At 40.0% G+C, this 22098-nt stretch overlaps 1 protein-coding gene across 1 annotated transcript in view; it reads right to left on the bottom strand.

Moving 5' to 3' along the window:
* The window catches only part of LOC124284106 (ubiquitin conjugation factor E4 A-like), a 32908-nt gene that overhangs the window by 8939 nt on the left and 1871 nt on the right, over positions 1-22098 (bottom strand). The window contains 15 exon segments of the mRNA XM_046720164.1: positions 877-990; positions 3631-3823; positions 4415-4572; positions 5747-6003; positions 6693-6846; positions 6848-6960; positions 7790-8005; positions 8836-8953; positions 10532-10717; positions 14208-14314; positions 14779-14854; positions 16535-16699; positions 18175-18278; positions 18468-18608; positions 19057-19190. Coding sequence (XP_046576120.1) covers positions 877-990; positions 3631-3823; positions 4415-4572; positions 5747-6003; positions 6693-6846; positions 6848-6960; positions 7790-8005; positions 8836-8953; positions 10532-10717; positions 14208-14314; positions 14779-14854; positions 16535-16699; positions 18175-18278; positions 18468-18608; positions 19057-19168 — 2214 coding nt within the window. The 5' untranslated portion in view covers positions 19169-19190.

Genomic DNA, 22098 nt, shown 5'->3' with positions numbered 1-22098 from the left:
AACAGGGTCATTTTCAACCCTCAGGGGATCATAACCCCATAATCAATCAGTGATAATGTCTAGAAAAACAGATCGGGTGAGAAGGACCAGGATAATTATACTTCCATTCAATATACCATGATCAGTTTCCCAGCCTAACAAATGGCAACTGAGTGAAGCTCATCTCAACTCCCATGATGACAGCTTGAAAAACACCTGATATGACACAACTCATTCTTATTTAAACCAAAGTAAAAATACAAAAAATATTCATATTTCATGATTCAGCTGAAACTTTTTATCAAGATTAAAAGTCAAGTCAAGAAAATAAAGATAGGCTTTTGGAATTGAAATGGGTTTATAAAATGAAATTGAAATTCTATTAAATTGTTTACAACTGTTTTTTGTGTGTGCTGTTGTAGACCTGACACCCTGAAGAGTGGTTGTGTGGATGACAGAAAATTGGAAATGTCTGCTAACTGCATTAATCGTACTTGGAAACTAGCTTGAATACGGTGATCGGCGTCATATTTCAATCCTGATAAGGAGCAGAGGAACCATTAGCCAGTCAAGGATAATCGACACTTGATGGGAAATTGATTGGATCAAATTCCTGCCACTCATGGAACCAGATTATGACATGTATTTATGGTAAACATGTGATTGTATGTCCTAACAGCATATTTCAATATTGACTATATCATACTGGTAACAAAAGTACAAAAGCAAAGGTAATTATGACATAATTCAAAAAATAATTGAAGGGCCTTATTCGATTGCTGTATTTTATCACAAAAGTGACTTTGGAGGATAAATTGAGCATGAATAAGATATTTCATTACCATTTGATGGAGAAACTAATTTTGCAATTATGTGATAATCATATAGATGTTTTACCTGTAATGCCTCATCAAGAAGGAAGATAGCATCATTGATTAACAGGTTAACGAATCTCAAGAAGAGTGGAGGGTCGGTGTCCTCGATATGGGCCTCGGCTATCACTGACAATTCCTGGAATGAAAAGGGAGGAAGTTTAACATCCTTATCCAGAACTAAATAGTGAGGTGAGGTGAGGTGAAATTGGGTTTTACGTCGTGCTGGAGAATATTTCGCTCATATGACGACGTGCATGCATGTGTATGTGTATGTGCGTCCGCTTGTACTAGCCCAGACTTAAGCTGGTTTTATAGTGCTAGCCCACTGAGATACCATGCTGCAGTGAAGCATGAATACCCCACTCAGACACATTAAACTGACTCCGATTCGACCAGTCCTTGTTGTACCCATTAATGCCGAGGGCCAGGCAGGGACCAACAAGTACCATATTTTAACGTCTTTTGGTATGACACGGTCGGGGATCGAACCCGCGACCTTCCGCTCTCCGGGCGGACGCTCTAACCACTACACCACGGAGGCGGTCAGAACTACATAGTACTGTCATGATATGGTGATACTGTATTGCACAGTCACACGTTTCTGCTCGGCCATTTTGAATTATATTTTTTCTTCTCTTCTATGAGAAGTGACTTCACTGGCAGCTTCTCGGTCAACAAGCACTGTCCTGCTACCATTTTAGTAACAAAATGATGAGAATCGGTTACAAAACAGTAGCTTGTGAGCAGATTTCTGAAATATATCAGAGACTTATATCAGTTTGAAACTGAGAGCACAAAGACTTAACTCACCACTATGAGTGAGTGAGTGAGTTGGTTTTATGCCGCTTTTACCAATATTCCAGATATATCATGTCGGGGGGACACCAGAAATGGGCTTCACACATTGTATACATGTGGGGAATCGAACCCGGGTCTTCTGTGTGACAAGCGAATGCTTTAATCACTAGGCTACCTCAGCGCCCCCTCACCACTATGTGGAAATGGTACTGAAAAAGTTTTAGTGCTGTCAAAAACGTAAGTGACAGATTGTTTGTTTGGCATTGATATTGGATGTAGCTTGTAGGTTCAGTTGAAGTAAATAGCAAACCAATAAGGTGAGTGAAAACGTATGACAACATTTCAAAGTGTCATGAGCACACAAAGAACTTTGGATGTGATCGATACAGACTTTCGCTTAAATGGGTTTCACATATATTACCCATGTGGGGAATCGATCCCACTTTCACTATGCTACCCTCGACAATTTCAATCCTGAAAGGACAATACTTTCCCGGGTCTTCATGGGTTGCAGTGGAATATGAGAGAGGGATATTCATTTTATAATGATGGATGGGTCCAGGGATTACATCAAAGTAGAACAGAGTGAGTGAGTGAGTGAGTTAAGTTTTACGCCACACTCAGCAATATTCAAGCTATATGGCAGGGTCTGTAAATAATTGAGTCTGGACCAGACAATCCAGTGATGAACAGCATGAGCATTGATCTACGCCATTGGGAACCGATGACATATGTCAACCAAGTCAGCGAGCCTGACCACCCGATCCCGTTAGTCGCCTCTTAAGACATGTATGTGTTACTGAAGATCAGTTCTATCCCGGATCTTCACGGGTCCATAGTAGAACTAAGACATAATCAGTTGGTTCTATGAGTGTATGGAAGCCACTTCCTTTTGATGTTTTGAATACGCTATTTGCACTATTGTTGTTACAATCTTTCCAATTCTGCTAAGTTGTACCAACCTACAATGAGTATAGGTCCGTCTCCTATTCGCGGTAAACATGTTTTCTGCTGAAATGCGTACGATCTTAGCGACACTTAGCGGTTGTTTACATTACCGACTGGTAACTAGGAAGTGGCCCAAGTCTGTGAGTGATCAAAATCTTGCAATGTCATTAATATTTGTGAGTTAATTACTCGTTATACCGCGAGAATGGGAGAAGCCTGATTTCGTCAATGGTGGATGGCATTGTTTATCACTGGGCTCACGAGTGGTCAATCACCTGATGGATCTAGCAGCTGATATATGCAGATGTTAGAGGAGAAGACCCTTCATTTAAAAACAACAAGCATTCATAGAATTGTTTGTTATTTGTTCAGCCGATATCTGTAAGTACCGCGAGAATAGGAAACACCTTCCTTCATGTATTTCGCCATTCTCTTCCCACAGAGGTTACTCCTGTCATATCTTCCTACGTAACCTCTGTTCTAATACGGCCATATTTCCCGGTTCTCGTAAAATCCCCTAGCAGCAAAAGATCGCAAAAAGGAATTATCTCCCTTCTTTCTATCCAATCAGAACACGTGTCACATCGACTTAGATTCAACTTGACTAACACAAGCAAATGTGGGGCCACAAATATCCCCCATCTGCCGGGGACTTGTGTTGATGTTACACACAAGACGTTTAATGGCTAGCTTGTCCGTTGTCAACGAGGGCGATGGAGACGCCACTTTTCCGCCATAACATGAGTTCTGTCTAGAAGAAACGTTTGCGCATCACGCAGGGGAAGAGGTTTAGTTTTCTCGAAGCATACGGAATTTACCGAGGCCTTGCGAATGATCACTTTTGAAACAACGTCGCTGATTGCACAACTAAATCTGATTGCCTCCAGTCACCAGTCTTGAACGCTCACACCATGAAAGGGCTGTATTAGAACAGAGGTTACGTAGGAAGATATGACAAGTAACCTCTGTGGGAAGAGAATGGTATTTCGCTTTAAACTGACAAACAGGAGAAAGTAAAATTCTGCCCCACCTTAATGGCTTGTTTGTGTATGTCAATCTCCCAGATGTACTCCAGCACCTGGTACATGGGACGACGGTAGTTGAACTTCTGCTCAAACTCCACACTCTGCCCTGTCATCTCAATACTGACGAACACATGGAGCAACATCGTGGACAGATGGGAAACCTGAGGGTGCTTCACAAACAGCTGGTCTCGGTGGAAACTTGCAACAGAAACATTTACTTCAACAAGCTGACCAACGACATGGAGTGATAGGAAATATGTTACATGCACAGTTTAACGATTGTGTACAACCAGTGTGTGACTTCAGCCACTACTCGAGTCTATAAACTAAATACTATACATGATATTTTGACAGACAAAAAGGAACTGCTCTTGAATATTGGAACAGCACGAACCATCACAATTTACTACAATTTGACATGCTTCTGCAGGCAAGTAAAGGGATTGTTAACTCTGCACTTAAAAATATTACAGCAAAATGTTAACATCCTGTAAATACAACAACGCCCCAGGCCTTTGGGTATCAAGAGCATTTTGGCCAACCTAAAAGTCAGCAAGCATTGATTACTGGGAGCCAATTTTAATGGAATCCCTACAGTAAAACAAAAGGTGCAGCATTAGTGGAAGTAAAGGTGAAGTATCCCAAATGCGTAGATCAGTCCTCATGATATTGATCACTGGATTGTCTGGTCCAGACTGATTATTTACAGACTGCCACCATATAGCTGGAATAGTGCAGTGTTGAACAACATACAAACAGAAGAAGCATTAAACAGAGTATATGGCTCACCTTGAGAGTATTCCACTACGACCGCTGTCCTTGTCAGGCATGAGAGCAGCCAGAGTGTCTGCCAGTTCTGCACGCAGGTGGGGGTTCTTCATCCGCTCGGGACTTCCCATGAACACCAGGATCAGCGTCATAAGATGGTTGACTTGCTCCCCTGCCAGCTACAGACACAAATGCATCATTACAGTTCCATCATCTTCAACTTCAATTGTAGATTGAGTGTTTGAGTGAGTTTAGTTTTACGCCACATTCATCAATATTCCAGCAATATCACAGCGGGGGACACAGAAATGGGCTTCACGCATTGTACCCATGTTGGGAATCAAACCTGGGTCTTGGCGAGACAAGCATTCGTTTTAACCACAAGGCTACACCACCATCCATTATTCGTGAGTTTCCATGAAAGGTCATTCTGATGTGACCAGCAATGGGATGCCCTAAGATTTATGTGTTGCTAGCAGCAACATCTGATGTTGATCTCAAGAAATAGTTCTTTTGAAGGAAGGAACAGGCATTGTTTCCAATACCAGTTCAGCTAAACGATCCACAAAATGCCCAAAATGATTGATACACACTGACAACAATGGAACAAAGAAGGGAAGATAGGAATGAAGTAGATTTTATATATATCCTGATACATAATAGTGTTGGTAATTCATGCTCTTTTGCACAGTATTTCATTTATATATTATATAACAGCTAGTCAGTGCTATGTGGTAGTGAGCGAATTCCAGCAATATCATGGCGGGGGACACCAGAAATGGGCTTCATACAATGTACCCATTAGGGCTGCGCAATATAACCGGTTTACCGGTGTTTACCGGTTCAGACATGAAAACGATACGTATTGCGATACGCTGATCGAAAACCGGTATTTTGACATGCATTCGGAAAACTTCACAACACTCGGAAATCTTCGGATATTTCCGTTTTTTAAATTGTTCTTTTTCCTGTTTCATTAGTGCAAAATGTTAATTACGTTTTTATTTTGTCATGATTAAATTTTTTTATAAACGGTTAATCAATCATAGTGATTTGGTTGTGTTTTTGCTTATAATCAAGCATTAACTCGATTATAAGTAGTTTTTGTTAAAAAAATAATCCTTGCAATATATTGCAATACATATCGCAATATATGCTTCTGCATCGCAATATATCGCAATATGAAAATTCTCTGCAATACCCACCCCTAGTACCCATGTGGGGAATTGAATCTGGGTCTTCGGATTGACAAGTGAACACTTTAACCACTAGACTACCACACCGCCCCCGTGCTATGTGGGAGAAAAGCCTCAAGTGGTAGTCATGTTATTGTTATATACAGATTATTATTACCTGAAACATGTCACTTTTGAACCTCTGGCAGAAGAGCACAAAGTCGGTGAGGTTTCCCATGAGGAACTCTGGAATGTATGCCAGTGCAGCAGGAGCTTCTTCAGGGAGGGGGAATGTGACAGTCTGGCATTTGCTGATGTCGTCGTGGACGGCAACCTGCACCAACCATGCTGCTGCGGCAATGTGGAAGTTGAGAGACATCTCCATCAGTCTGGGTTCCGTGAGGGCCGCCTTCATACTCAGGTACAGAGTCATACCTGAAGGAAAGAGTCGGTTGTAGTAGATGAGACAGTAGTCTTACATCAGGTGATACAGGTGTTACAGGTGTTACAGAGTTACAGGTGCTTTTACATCGGGTGTCAAAGGTGATCTAACATTCAGTCTTAAAGGTTTTAATGCCACAATTGATGGGAGGTTCTGTCTACCCTATGGCATACTTATCCAAATTCCAGCTATATGATCATCGGAAAATTGCCATTCTAGACCAGACAATCCAGTGATTGATGTCATGAGTATCAATCTACATGAATGGGATACCATGATATGCATTAACCAAGTCAGTGAAACTCACCACCCAATCCAAGTCTGGTAACAACATTACAGTATGTACATCTGCTGTAAGGGAGATAATCTCCCTTTCCCCATTTCAACCTTGACACAGCCTGATGACAGGGTTTCAGTATGTATACCACTGTAAAGGGAGATAATCTACCTTTCTCCATCTGAAACTTGACACATCCTGATGACAGGGTTTCAGTATGTATACCACTGTAAAGGGAGATAATCTACCTTCCCCCATCTCAACCTTGACACATCCTGATGACAGGGTTTCAGTATGTATAAGCCTGTAAAGGGAGATAATCTACCTTTCTCCATCTGAGATTTGACACACAGTCTGATAACATCATTTCAGTATGTACACCTGCTGTAAAGGGAGATAATCTACCTTTCTCCATTTGAGCCTTGACACTTCGCATGGGTTCTTGCTCCTCGTCTGGTGCCTGCCCCCGCATGTCGTTGTACACTCTCTGGACTCGGTGCAGGTCCTGGTTGAGCTTCAGGAACTTGTCATGCACCATGTGGAAACCCAGGTTCAAGACATTGCTGTGTCAGGAAGAAGCACTCCGTGATGAAGTTGTATGACGTGTCGGAGGGGGGAGACGGCTGGGCAGACTCGTCTTCCACCTGTACCAGCTTTGTTTCAGTGTTCAGGCCTGAGAGGAATAGAGGTTCCTTGGTAATACATATTCACACAAATATGCTGGGACTGTGTCAGTGAATGGGCAAACGAGTGTGCTACAGAGTTAGCATGTGTTAGTATGTACACTACCCATCCAGCTATATCACGGCAGAAGGTGAATATATTGAGTCTGGACCAGACAATCCAGTGATTGATTGGAAATAAAAAATCTTGTCATTGGGGTATGAGAGAGTGAGTCAGTGAGTCAGTTTAGTTTTACGCCACACTCAGCAATATTCCATCTATATGGCGGCGGTCTGTTAATAAATGAGTCTGGACCAGACAAGCCAGTGATCAACAGCATGAGCATCGATCTGCGAAATTAAGAACTGATGACATGTGTCAACCAAGTCAGTGAGCCTGACCACCAGATCCCGATAGTCGCTTCTTACCATTGGGGTATGAAGACAAGCATCAAACACAGACTGACAACCTCATCCATTAAGTCACCTCATACAACCAACACAACATTTGGAACCAATTACGCTTTCCAAGTACCATTCTCAACTCCCTAGGGATACACAACACAAGTTGCCTTAGGGCACAAAAAGGTTTTAACACCTATATTTGGCTTGAGTTGCTTGACAAATCTTGTTTCTTCTCATATTCTTTTCTAAAACATTTGTTACTGGAAATCCTTAAAGTCAAGAAATATGTTCAGATTATAGGATTATAGGAATTTTACGTAGGAGTGATACCCCCAAATTATTCTGTCTCTTGTAAAATCCCAGGCTTCCCCTTAGAGAATAAGAGAAGGTGGATCTCTTGGTATGGCTTAGCTTGTAAGTGTTGAACGTGCTCACCGCCTGCATGGATACACCTGGACTTGACCTCTTCATCGCTGGCAGCCACAGCGCTGGTGTAAGATGGCTGGATTTTGAGTAGTTTAGCTGAGGTAGGGTTGGAGAAGGGTTGGCAGAGTTTCAGCATCACATGGCACAAATTGAGGCTGAACCCCTCGGAACAGTACATCTGGTTGAACAGCTGTGGGATTTGGTTGGACCAGATCTTTGTCCTACCTGAAATACAGAGTGAGTGAGTGAGTGTGAGTGAGTGAATATTTAACGTCACATCGACAATATTTCAGCCATATCGTGACGAGAACATACTTGACATTCTAATAGAACATATGTACATTATAAAAACCTGTTGACGAAGGACAGTAAAACAACTAGAATATCACAATTACAACTAAAACTAGCGTAGAAAGTTACAACTCATAGCACTATTTGGACAATACAATATAAAACAGGCTATAGCAGGGGTTCAAAAATCCCATCGCCCGACGCCCGGGACAAGTCAGTTTTCATTTCAGGCAATCAAATAATGGTATCTTACTTGTCCGTGGGCTACTAGATAATTTCCACTTATGGTTTCAAACTGCAAATAAACTTTGATTTAATTTCATATCTGCTCAAAATGTAGCTATTAAATTTCGCAATGATAATAAAGTAGAGTATTCTTTCTTTGCTATTTATCACTTTTCAATAAATAGTCCAGTAAACATTAACATCAAATACCATGTTGATTTCTTCTTTCATAATTACATCATCATAATTATGTCATAAAATCAGGGCAAGTGGAAAATTAGTCAGGACAAGTTACTTTCTTAAAGTCACTTGCCCTGTGGCAAGTGGCTTTTTAAAAGCTATAGATCGCCAAAACTGAAAGTAGATCACCACACCAGTGAGTGAGTGAGTGAGTGGGTATTTTTCACACCAATTTATTTCAAATTTCCTCCCATTCTGTTTGTTATTGTTGAAAACTAGCATAACAATGATCTAGTGTTTAATTTGTCAGTTACCATGGTTACAGGCCAATTAAAACAGATCACATGACTTCTCCATACCTGAATTAGCCTGCAGACATTTGCCCAGCCAGGTAAGGACGGTGTGACGGAGATCCGGGGAGAGTTTGATTAGAGACAGAAACATCTGGTGGACATGCTCACATAGGTTTGACAGTGGCTGAAATAAAGTCAAGACTGGGTCAGATAACTGGTATTTGATATTATGAACAATGTCCAACACCTTGGTAAGATGACACATGATCATCCAAGACCACCGCTCCATTTAGTTGCCTGTTATCCACCTTCCTGGAGATATATTCTGGTCCAGGCTGCCCACAAGGCATGTTAATGCTGCATTTATCAAGTACCATTATCAATGTATGCAGAGCTACCAAAGCAGAGAAACCAAAAATAAGAATCTCATTTTGGGTACTGTGTCAGTTCTCCTGGAGATGAAAGCAATCATAATCTCTCCCAGAATCCCCACAAGGTGTGTTAACGCTGCTTTTATCAAATATGCAGAGCTGCCACTGCAGAGAAATCCAAGGATGAGAATCATACCGTAGAAATTGGGCCAGTTCTCTTATGGATGGGTGCAAATATAAGGCAGGACTAAATGAGTGAACCACTAGTTACATAATTCCTTTGAGCAGTTTGTTTCAAGTGTGGGCATGAATTAATTAAGCACTACAGTTCGCTCTACCACCATGTATAGTGTAATAAAACACACTTTCGCCCTGAACTATTATAATTAAAGTCTGAGGACGCTTTGGTCGAAAGTGCTTCTTAACGTTATAATAGTTCAGGGCTTAAAGTGTAGCTTTATTACACTATACATGGTGGTAGAGCGAACTGTATTTCTTTTCTAAGATGCCAAATTTAATACTTTTTAAAGATAATTACGATTAATTTAAGGCAGAAAACAAACGACGGTGTTGGTGACCTAAATCAAGAATCCTCGCACAGGGCCAACTAGCTTTCTATTAATATGTCTGCCCCCCTACGTTACCAGAAAAAAACAAATGATAACAGTTTGATGACGGTTTACGTTCGGATTAAATATCTTCTCTGAATTATTTTAATTACATCTGTCATTAGCGTAAACAATATGGGGCAATATGAACGTCGCATTTCTACTACCAACGTAAGTTTAGATCAGTACATCCAGATGAAGCTGAGTAGTCAAGCGACATTCCACAATTGCATTGTGGGAATGTAAACATTGCGAACGTTACCGTGTCGCTGAAAACTTGTGAGTCGAATTGACACTTTTAACCGTCGTAAAACATAAACGTAATGTTTCCACCAGTGATGCTAGCTGCGTGAAGCAACTGCAAACCAAGAAATGTGATGCAACGGAGTAGTTTACTGTAGGAGGCTGAACGAGGCGATGACAACTGACATAAATCGTGACGTCGCTTACATTGTGACGTAATGTAAAAATGGTTTGATTACGAGGAGGCACACTAGAATGGCGCAGTCATTCAATTGTTACGTCATCAAAAAACTATACCTTTATTGTCTGATAATGTATTTTTTTGTCGATTGTTCTAACCGCTATGTATCTTAGAATTAATTGTAATAGTATAACTGTTTCAAGTGTATATAATTGATTCCTTCAAACAGAAATTCTGGGCGTAAAAGAATTAGTTGTCAAGTAAGTATCACATGACTAATTTCAAACACTAGATGGAAGATAGTAGAATGGTCTATGCCAAATACTGACTGAGAGTAGATGAGGACAGGTATGCCTTACCTGCCAGATGTTGGCCTCGGTGATGTCATGTTCCTGTTTGGGAGCTGAAGACGGATTGTTGAAGAACTCGTATGGTCCGGTCTCGTTCTTGGGGATACAGCTGAGGGACAGAGCTGCACCGATCAGAGTCATCTCAAACGCCTTGCCGTTCTTCCAGTCCCATGGTGCATTGTATGTCATGAAAGCCTGTCATTTACAAGTTCAAAATATCGTTACACAAAAGTGACTGTGAATACTCAAAATCGTGAGTGAGTGAGTATGGTTTTTATGCCGCTTTTAGCAATATTCCAGCAATATCATGGCAGGTGACACCAGAAATAGGCTTCACTCATTGTACTCAAGTTGAGAATCAAACCCTTGTCTTCAGCATGATGAGCCAACACTTTAACCACAAGGCTACCCCACCGCCCCATAATGGAGGAAGGATATCAATGCAAAAGTGGGTGAGTGAGGTTAGTTTTATGCCACTTGTAGCAATTATGCAGCAGTATATATGCAGGATATCAGAAATGGCCTTCACACATTGTACCCATCTGGGGAATCGAACCTGGGTTAGGCATGATGAGCAAATGCTTTATCCACTGGGCTACCCCACCGCCCCCTATAGTTATTAATGACTAAACATATGTACAGAGCAGCCCTGGTAAATAAAAATGTCTTTCAAGTCATAGATTAGATCTGCTAAAAGCATTCACAAAATCTCAACAATGACGTAAGAAGATGGACTTTCGACATGCAATTAGCATGATTAGGCAAGAAATGTTGTTCCTTGAATTACAAATTTGCAAAACTAGATCTGATCTGTATTCAAACATGATGTTTTGTCTTTCAAATAATTAAATCTTTGAAGGGTATTTAGAAGTGGAATACATAGGAAAAGCAACATTTTATGGATGTCAACTTCTTTATTGTGAATAACACAACGTTTCAGAGTGTATGTTTGCTCCTTCATCCTCACACCTGATGAAGGAGCAAGCATACACTCTGAAACGTCGTGTTATTCACAATAAAGATGTTGACATCCATAAAATCTTGCTTTTCCTTTCAAATAATTCACCACAAACACAAATTATTTGGACTCTTTGATGTAAGGGAGGCAACTCTTCGACAATTTCCACATGTTAAGAGCAGAGGTGTACACATTTTCATAGGATTAAAGCTGGGTCTCTGCCAGTTGATCCACATTTTGCTGATAAGTGTCATATGCACATTTTAATAAAATGGTGCTTGAGCAAGGCAAGTTGTAGTTTCTGAATTTGTTAATATCTTGTCCATTTTAATTTTTTTGTTCGTTTGAAACTTTGTTTCAAACAAGGATCACCATCCATAATTAGTGTGGAGCTTCAAAGCAAGACCAGTTTTACCAGTCATTCAGATCCTAAGAGAACAAGACATGTCAGCCTGCAACCCAAGAGTCATCAAAACAAAGGAGAATCTCCAGCATTCATAAAGTTCAATTCCTGACAGGTAAGGCAACTGCAGATTTTACAGTATTGCCTTCATTTCTGGACGTTCAGAAAAAGGGAGATAATTTGTAACAGATTACCTTCCTATCACAAACGAACCATTCACTTATTTGAGGAACTCATTTGCTATGAAATATCACATAGCATTATCAACTTTGGTAAACTTTTGGGAAGGTAAAATTCTTTGAAAAACTTTTCAATTAACTGATAGGGATTTATGCTTTGCGCAAATGTGCACCCTGTACGCACAGATGTAGAGAATGGACACAGAAAAAATCATTGCATGCAGAGATGAACAGTATTATTCATTGTACCCATTGTATTTGATTTACATTGGCAGATCTGGGACCAAGATTTTCGGCGCTATCTTAACATTAACTTAGTCGTAAGTATCTTAGCTTAGAGCTTCTACGAAAATCTAGGCCCTGTAACTTTGCTAAGTGTTTGGTTGTTTATTTCAGAGCATCATTTCACCCATCAATCTACATGATCGATGATTCATTCCAGGGTCTAAAGAAATTATCAAAACGTACACTTCTCTACGCCCTTACTGCCTGCAAGGACCCTCAAAACCACTGATAAGGGGTCTCCGCGACCCCGATGTTTGTGAGTCGAGGTAAAACCCTTATTGTTTTGTCTGGTCTTTCTCTCAGATCTAAAGATTGGGTGGAAATAACTTTAAAATTGCTAGTGTACTCCGGTACAGTGGCACATGTAAAGTCACTTGCCCTGTAGATAATTTTTCCACTATACTGGCCGATTTTCTTGTTGATTTTTTAAATAAACATAATAATTAACATTGGAAAGTCAACTGGACACCGGTACAGTGTGATATACAAATTTGCTTGCCCGACAGAAAAAAACACTTGACTGGGGTGTCGGGCAATGGGTTATTTCCACCCCTGTACACTATCTCTCTTCTTGAACATCTGACAAACTTGCCGATGGTCACAACAGGTTAACTCTCCAGTCAGTCAATGTCGAAATACAAATTCTTGTGATGGATGAACAAATCGTTTAGAGAAGCAGATCTGATTTCTGTATCTCGGTTATGGACATAAACATGCATCAGGTCTTTGTTCTCACTCAGCGATATTCCAGCTATATGGCGGCAGTCTGTAAATAATCGAGTCTGGACCAGACAATCCAGTGAGCAACAGCATGAGCATCGATCAATTGGGATACGATGACAAGTGTCAGCCAAGTCAGCGAACCTGACCACCCGGTCTCGTTAGTCGCCTCTTACAACAAGCATGGGTTGCTGAAGACCAATTCTAACCCGGAGCATCTCGGGTCCTTTGTTCTTGTTCTTCATCAACTCAGTGTTGGGGGAAATGCAAAGTGACACAAGATAACAGTGTTACCCTGAAGGAAATATTTGGCATAGACAGACCAAGGATGAAAATAAAATAAAATTTAGCATTCGAACCAATCATGACAAGAAGACAAAGTCATCAATATCATCCGCAATGGCAAAATACACTTTTGTAACATCTAGGGATCATGCTTGACATATGTACCAAGTTTGATGAAGCTAGCATGTATAGTTTGGGAGATCTGCTCCGGACAAGATGACATCCTCATAGTCACAGCATAAGTCATGTTTCCATGAAAACGGCACAAAAAATAAAATTTATATCTGGGTCTAACACCCAAAAGGCACATCTAGGGATCATGCTTGATATGTGTACCAAGTTTGATGAAGCTAGCATGTATAGTTTGGGAGATCTGCTCCGGACAAGATGACATCCCCATAGCCACAGCCTAAGTCATGTTTCCATGGAAACAGCAAATAAAATTTGCATCTGGGTCTAATCCCCAAAAGGCACATCGAGGGATCATGCTTGACATGTGTACCAAGTTTGGTTAAGCTATCACGAATAGTTTATGAGATATGCTTCGGACAAAGTGTGACAGACGGACGGACGGAACTCGTTTCTATATCACCAAGAAGCCGTTGCGGGGTGGGATAAGATAAGCAGATCTTGAACTGGTAAGAGATGAAACTCACAGAACTTAAAGCCAACCCCCCGCACCACTGAAAGGACTGAAAATAAGGCTACTTTGGAAACGGATTATAACCAACAAATTCAAGTCCCTACCTCTCCCAGTGCTGCTGATTTAGTGAAGAACTCCATGATGGCCACGTAGTAGAGAGTGTTGGCGTGAGTGAGAGTCAGCTCCTTCATTGAACTTCTCCTTGACTACACCTCCAGGACTGGCTTGAACACTTCAAGCAGAGTCCCTTCCTCCTTGTTGATGTCGATTTCACGACTCAGATGGAGGAAGAAACCCTCGGGAACTGTACGCAGTCCTCCTGCAGGGGAACAGGGCATAAGTAAGGCTTTGTATACCTGTATAGCTTATCGTTGAAACCTTGTAAATGTCAAGGTTGAACTAAACATACTGTTTCCCTTCAACATTATTCAGTCTCTGACTGAAGTGAGACCTCCAGGCTTGAGATTAATATATTGAAAGGAAATAATCCACATTCACAAGAAAGACAAACATTAGCTTCCAATAGTGACTATTAATTCTATTTACTTGAAGCAAATGCCAAGAAGAGACTTAAAATATTAACTTTGCCTTTTACGTCAACAAAGGACTTAACATATTGGTTCGGAAATCAAAAGTGAGCTTCAAATATTGGTTTGGAACATCAATCTCTTTACATACATCAGTATGGAAAATGCAACTTTTCTCAGGAGCTGTAATCATTATTTTATGGTTGTATTCACAAACATAATTCAAGAGAATTTTTTAACAGTACTTTTTCCATACCTGACAAAAAGTCAAACTCTTCTTGGAATATGTCCAGGAACTGTAAATGGACCATCTGTGTCGGGAACAGTTCCGTCTGTTGCAGACAGGTTATGCGTGCTCATGATGATCAGTAGGTCCTCACACTGATGGAAAACAAGCTCTCTCCTGCAAGTCAGGGCAATAACTACAATGTTAGAAAATAAGACTGAACACACACATCCTTATCGGGAAGTAAGATCCATGATTATCAGTCTCTGTACCACAGATGGAGTATTTATCAACAAGTAAACTATGATGGATGTCAATCAAATTTCTATCTACGATCACTGCTACATTTCTGTGTTCCTACTCATTTTAAATACTGTGTATATACTCATCATAGCGTTTAGAGCAGAGACTTAGTGCCAGGAGTATATTAGCGCTTTATAAAGTCACTCATTATTATTATGTACAAACAAGCATTGTCACTAAGGTGACATAATCCCCCGCCGCAAATTATCAAATCAAACTTATAAAGTAATGAAAGTTTAAGTTAAATGTCAACAAAAACATGACCAGTCAACCTCTCTTGATATCTTGCTCTTTAGGTGTTCAAACACACACATATTTTCAAGACTGACTTTGACCTTGACATGAATGTCATAGTGTATGAAATATGCAAAAATAGTACTAAAAGAAAATTGCTTATTGAAAAACATTTAAGGGAAGTCTTGAAAGTCTGAAGAAAATCCAGTGAACCTTGAAATATCTTGCTGACAATTCAGGTTAACATGCTGAAATCTTCAAAGTGTCTCTGTGATCTTGAAAATTAAGTGAAGGTCACCAAAATCGACTGGGCCCTGCGCCTTCCCTATATGAAGCTTGGTGTCAAATATGAAGAAACTCTAGTGAATGGCTCTTGAGGTATCTCGCTGACAAGCATAACCTGCAGGTTAATATGCTGAAATCTTCAAAGTGTCTCTGTGAACTTGAAAATTAAGTGAAGGTCACCAAAATTGACTGGGCCCTGCTTGGTTTCAAACATGAAGAAAATCCAGTGAACGGTTCTTCAGATAGCTTAACATGCAGGTTTACATGCTCAAACCTTCAAAGTGTTGCCATGACCTTGAAAATTATGTGAAGGTCACCAAAATCGACTGGGCCCTGCGCCTTCTCTAGATAAAGCTTTGTTTTGAATATGAAGAAAATCCAGTGAACGGTTCTTGAGATAGCTTAACATGCAGGTAAACCTTGTGACCTTGAAATGAAGGTCAAGGTCACCAAACCTGACTTGGACCTTTCTTATACTGTGATGAACCTAAGTACCAATTATGAAAAGAATCTAGTGAACGGTTCTTAAGATATTCCAATTCGTACGGACGGACGCTAAACGTGCGGCGAGGGATAACAAATATGTACATTTTAATTCCTTGGGTAATAATATAATCTGATTTGGCATATAACATGTATACAAATATATACTAGATACAATGATTAGGTATTTCTAGTTCTTTGACATAAAGCCAGTTTAACTATTTAGCACAGTGACTAAGTACAAGGTGATCATTGCTATGAAGTTGTTTTTGGTTAGTGTTGAGGAACCATTATATTTTGGTAAGAATATATCTCTGTCAACCATCATGATAATGAACACAGTTCAGTCTACATAACCTGTTTAAAAATTCACCATATTCACATCTATCATTACAATGCAGTTCATGCAACCTCAGTCGCAAATTAATTTGATATTCTTTATAAAAGGCGAATGCATGAATGAAGCCTAAGGATTGGTTACCTTTAGTTCCTCCGTGGATGCTTGTAGCCGGGTGTAGCACTGGAACATGTATCTCAACACTTCCGTCTCACATGCTGCTGCTGCTGCCTTGGCATCCTTCCCGGACGTCCGGGACGTTATCATGCTGCCGGACGGGTTCTCCATCATCACTCTCTCAAACACAGCCTAGTCAAACATTAGTATATCATGTTACCTCTCTCAAACACAACCTAGTCAAACATCAGCATATCATGTTACCTCTCTCAAACACAGCCTAGTCAAACATCAGTATATCATGTTACCGCTCTCAAACACAGCCTAGTCAAACACCAACATATCATGTTACCTCTCTCAAATAGTCTAGTCAAACACCAGCATATCATGTTACCTCTCTCAAACACAGCCTAGTCAAACACCAGCATATCATGTTACCTCTCTCAAACACAACCTAGCAAAAGCCAGCATATCATGTTACCGCTCTCAAACACATCCAGCATATCATGTTACCGCTCTCAAACACAGCCTAGTCAAACACCAGCATATCATGTTACCGCTCTCAAACACATCCAGCATATCATGTTACCGCTCTCAAACACAGCCTAGTCAAACACCAGCATATCATGTTACCGCTCTCAAACACAGCCTAGTCAAACACCAGCATATCATGTTACCGCTCTCAAACACAGCCTACTCAAACACCAGCATATCATAAAGAGGCAATAACGAAATTGTCCATCCATACAAAGTGTTCTTCTTCATCATACCAGCTTCTAAATGTCACATAAAGAATATACCTGCATATCATGTCACCTCTCTCATAGATGACCAACTCAAACATCAACATATCATGTTACCTCGCTCAAACAGCCTAGTCAAACCCTAGCATATCATGTTACCTCTCTCAAACACAGCCTAGTCAAACACCAGCATATCACGTCACCTCTCTCACAGGCAGCCTTTTCAAACAGCAGCATATCACATTACCTCTCTCACAGAGAGCCTTTCCAAACACCAGCATATCATGTTACCTCTCTCAAACACGGCCTAGTCAAACACTAGCATGTCACATGACACATTTCAAAGTCAACCATTAAGGTATCACATAACCTCTCTCAACACAACCTCGACGAAATAATATGTCACAAGCATCATCTAGTCAAACAATAGTAAATCACATTTCCTATCTCTGAATCCAGTAAAACACAGACAGATCAAATACCAATGTAACATGGAGTGACTGATGTAAGGGAGGTAACTCTAATGCTCTTTTATAGAAAGATGAGTATTTGCAATACTTTTTAAGTTGTTATGATTATCGTAAAGTTAAGTTATGGATGAATGGGAATGAGTGTATGGGCTGCTATTGACAGTTAGTTTAGTTTGAGGGTGTTCAACGTGTCTACCTCTGTCTAAGTCCCTCAGTCATACATTTCTGAATTGATCCCATCAGTTTAACACTAGTGAGTGAGATTACTTTTACAACGCTTCCAGCAATATTCCAGCAACATCACGGCAGGGGACACCAGAAATGGGCTTCAAATATTGTACCTACGTGGGGAATCGAACCCCGATCTTCGGTGTCAGGAGCAAACGCTTTAACCACTAGGCTACCCCAATGACCCAGTCTAACACTAAATGAGTGTCTTTCTTAAGCTCTGTACCTGTGGCAGAGATTCCTGATCAAACCACGTCTGCCCCTGTAGTGCCGATGCCATCTCCTCTAGGTAGACACAACGACTTGGCCGCTGTACGTCAGAGCTTGTGCCTATAAACGACAGTGGTTGTAAAATGTATATTGGTAATCTATCTCACTACAAAATTCTAAATGATTTGGCAAATCAAAATATTTTTCTGTTGGTAGCTTTCAAAATAGTTGAAGGCACTAATGGAAAGACAAAATTAATTCAAATTTGCCACAAATCTGTATGATTTGACAACATTTACCTCTACCTACCATTGTCAAGTGTTATCAGAAAGATTTTTTCCACTGCTTCATTGAACTCCACTGCTTCAAGAGCCTTAGTTTCCATGTCATTCTCATCCTGCACCATGTTGGTAGGTGCTGCCTCTTTCGTGGTGTTGTCGAGACATGACACTGAAATCAATAACACAACTCATCAGATTGCATTGCACAAGAATAACACTTCCCAAAAAGTTCTATGATGGAAAAAAATGCTGAGGAGTGAGTGAGTGAGTGAGTATGGTTTTAAGCCGCTATCAGCAATATTCCAGCAATATCTCAGCGGGGGACACCGGAAATGGGCCTCACACATTGTACCCATGTGGGGAATCGAACCTGGGTCATTGGCGTGACGAGCGAACGCTTTAACCACTAGGCTACCCCACCACCCCAAAATGCTGAGGATCACTGAAGGAGTAGCAAGTACTTTATTGCAACAGATATATCTTCTTGTATCTTGATCCAGGAAACAACATATCGTGCATCACATTGTTGCATGATAAATCACAATGCACTGTGCAACAATGTATGGTTTTACCCCAATGGAATAACTTTGAATGATAATGGTAAATGTGCTACAGACCTTCTGAGACCGGTGTTTTGCTGCCAGTTATGGTACTGCTGTACTGTTGAGCCTGTGTCAAGGTCGGAAACAGAGCAGCAAATGGGTTGTCTGCGATGCTGTTATCACCCATGGTTCTTGTCGGAAACTTCAATCTGGATTGAAAAAATCTTAATTTAAGAAATACTGAGAAATTTCAAATTTCCAGCAAGGTTTTTCTTAGCATGAACACATAAATGTAAGCATTTGGCAGAAAATTTAAAATATACTTTCCCTTAATATATTGGGCAGATGACATGATGATATCATAGATGTCCTTAATGTGTGTATATGATACAAAGCAGTTCGATTTGCTTGAAATAAAATTAAAAATATGTAAAGTTGTGAATCAGAAAAAGTCAATTATGACTAAAGATGCTAGAATGTGGGCAGAATGACAGTAGGTGAATTTGTGACCAGACAGTGAGGTCCTCCGAAGTTTGAGGCAAAATTCATGATGAACTTGAAGACATAACACATACAAATTTGAAAATAGAATTCTGACAGCTTGAGTAGAATCATAGTATCTAGTAAGTAGTCAGTGATTTTAGCTATGGGTCTGAGATGGAATTCTAAGTCCAATAAAACCAATACATACTGGACATGTCTACTGGACTATCTAAGACATGTATATAGTTTGGACAGAGTACGCCGGTAGTTTTGCATCTATTGTGTCATTTCGTAACCTTGTACTTTTGTATTGTTATGTTGTTTTGTATTCCATTGTCATCCACAGTCTGTTTGAGTCAGAAATGGACCGATGAATTGCAAATTTTATCATTGTACAAAATTGCCACATAAATATAAACAGTACACATGTTTATCATTGACTAATACCCAACAGCTTTCTTATATTTGAACATTTTCCGGACTCCACAAAAAAGGTGTTTAAGAAAATATCATCATTGAAAACGCAAAAGTTCTTATCTGTCGCGGCGGGGTGAACCCGCAGAAACTGAACAGCCAGTATCTCGTCATCCCGCTGACGTGAAACAGTTCATGATTAAAGTGAACGATTTTTTCCGTGCTGAAGCCACAAGGGGCAAACCATGTTATGCCATTAATAAATTCCGAAAGCGGGCAGCAAAAGCTTTAGGAGTATCAGCAAGGGTACTGACAAATGTTCTGGAACACAAACATTGTGAGGGTGATGCGAAGCAGGTAGGGGTCGTGTCAAAATCACATAAATTAAAACATTTGGACAACTTTCAAAAGAACCTTGTAAGGCAGTCTATCAACAAGCTCTATTCTGAAAACAAATACATATAGCTGAAAATTTTAAAAAAGCATTTGAAGCAAGAACACAACCTCTGAGTATCAAAGTACACGTTCTGGCGACTCTTACACTCTTTCGGGTATCGTTATAAGAAAATTTCGGGGGAGAATAGGTTAGTACTCTGTGAACGCCCTGATATCGTTCACTTGAGAAATAATAGGGAATAGATTTTGAGATGACCCCCGCCATGACTGGCTGTTCCATTTCTGCGGTTTCACCCCGCCGCGACAGATAACAACTTTTGCGTTTTCAATGATGATAGTTTCTTAAACAACTTTTTGGGTGGAGTCCGGAAAATGTTCAAATATAAGAAAGCTGTTGGGTATTAGTCAATGATAAACATGTGTACTATTTATATTTATGTGGCAATTTTGTACAATGATAAAATTTGCAATTCATCGGTCCGTTTCTGACTCAAACGGACTGTAGTACCAGTATCCCTTCATAACACAATGTTATAAATGGATCAGAGTCCATTATTTTGTAAAGGGCTCAAAGCAGGAACTTTTCAAGATCAGGAATTTCTATTAGGACCTGATTATAAATGTTGACCTTGGTTAGTTACAGTTTTGGATGAATATATGTATACGTTGGTTTAAATAACATAAGCAAAAACAGAACAATATCCTTCACAACTGGGGCCAAGTTGTTACTGCTAGTATTTTTAAACTGAAGCTGCAGTAAATCTACCTCTGTAATACTCCTTTTAATAATTTTGACTTGTCACAACAGGCTATACATAAATATTTGGCTTGCGCTAGATAAACTTGGATCCAATCTTTAAAAATTAATTTAATGTGTTTATGTAACTATGTCTGCAAAACTGATCAGAATAAATATAAACACACACACTGTATATATCAGTGACGAAACAACATGTGACAGACTATACTACGAGGATACAAAATGACAAGAACTGTTTAGTTGTTTGTTGTTTACCACGGTACTCAGCAATATTCCAGTAATAAGGCAGTGGTCTGTGAATAATCCAGTCTGTACTAGACAATCCAGTGATCAACAGCATGAACATTGATATACACAATTGGGATACGATGACATGTGTCAACCAAGTCAGCGAGCCTGACCACCCAATTCCGTTAGTTGCCTTTTATGACATGAACGGGTTGCTGAAGATCAATTCTACATTACACTGTTAGAACCGTTAAAGGGCAAGTGTACACGAAAATTAACCTTTTTGTCTTGCACTTTTTCATCATAAAAAGTGTTTATCAAGTTGTTTTATATCCAAACCCGTACATATATCAGAAGTAACTAATTTATTATTTGCGTTATATCAATTCATATTTTCAACATTTACCAAGAGTTCTATGTCCACAATAAACACACCATGGCTTATGCCCCTTGGAAATGACGTCATTGGTGCCCAAATGATAAACTTAATGACGCCGCCAGACCTTTATTAGGCCGATTTCAATGCGGGTGCAGGTATAGGTGTGGTTCTTGTGTCTCGACAGCAGGCTACTGTTTTAATCCACCTGTTGCTTGGTCCGTCAGCTGACTATGTGGTCAGTTCTACACTGTAATGACCTTGCAGTTTGAAAAACGTGATACATTGTACTAAAAGTGTTACCATGTAACCAAATTGTATAACATATTTAACCGAGTCGGTGGCCTTTCCAACAGAATCTTTTTTCATGAAACCTAAAACGATATGCACTACATCTTGCTTGCCATTGGTGAATGTGCCGCATTCTAACGCTTATTACTAAAGTTCTTACATAAATCGC

Source organism: Haliotis rubra, unplaced genomic scaffold, assembly GCF_003918875.1.
Source record: "Haliotis rubra isolate DU_JTF1 unplaced genomic scaffold, ASM391887v1 Scf33, whole genome shotgun sequence".
Taxonomy (NCBI): domain Eukaryota; kingdom Metazoa; phylum Mollusca; class Gastropoda; order Lepetellida; family Haliotidae; genus Haliotis; species Haliotis rubra.
This window is presented reverse-complemented; position numbering and strand designations above follow the sequence as displayed.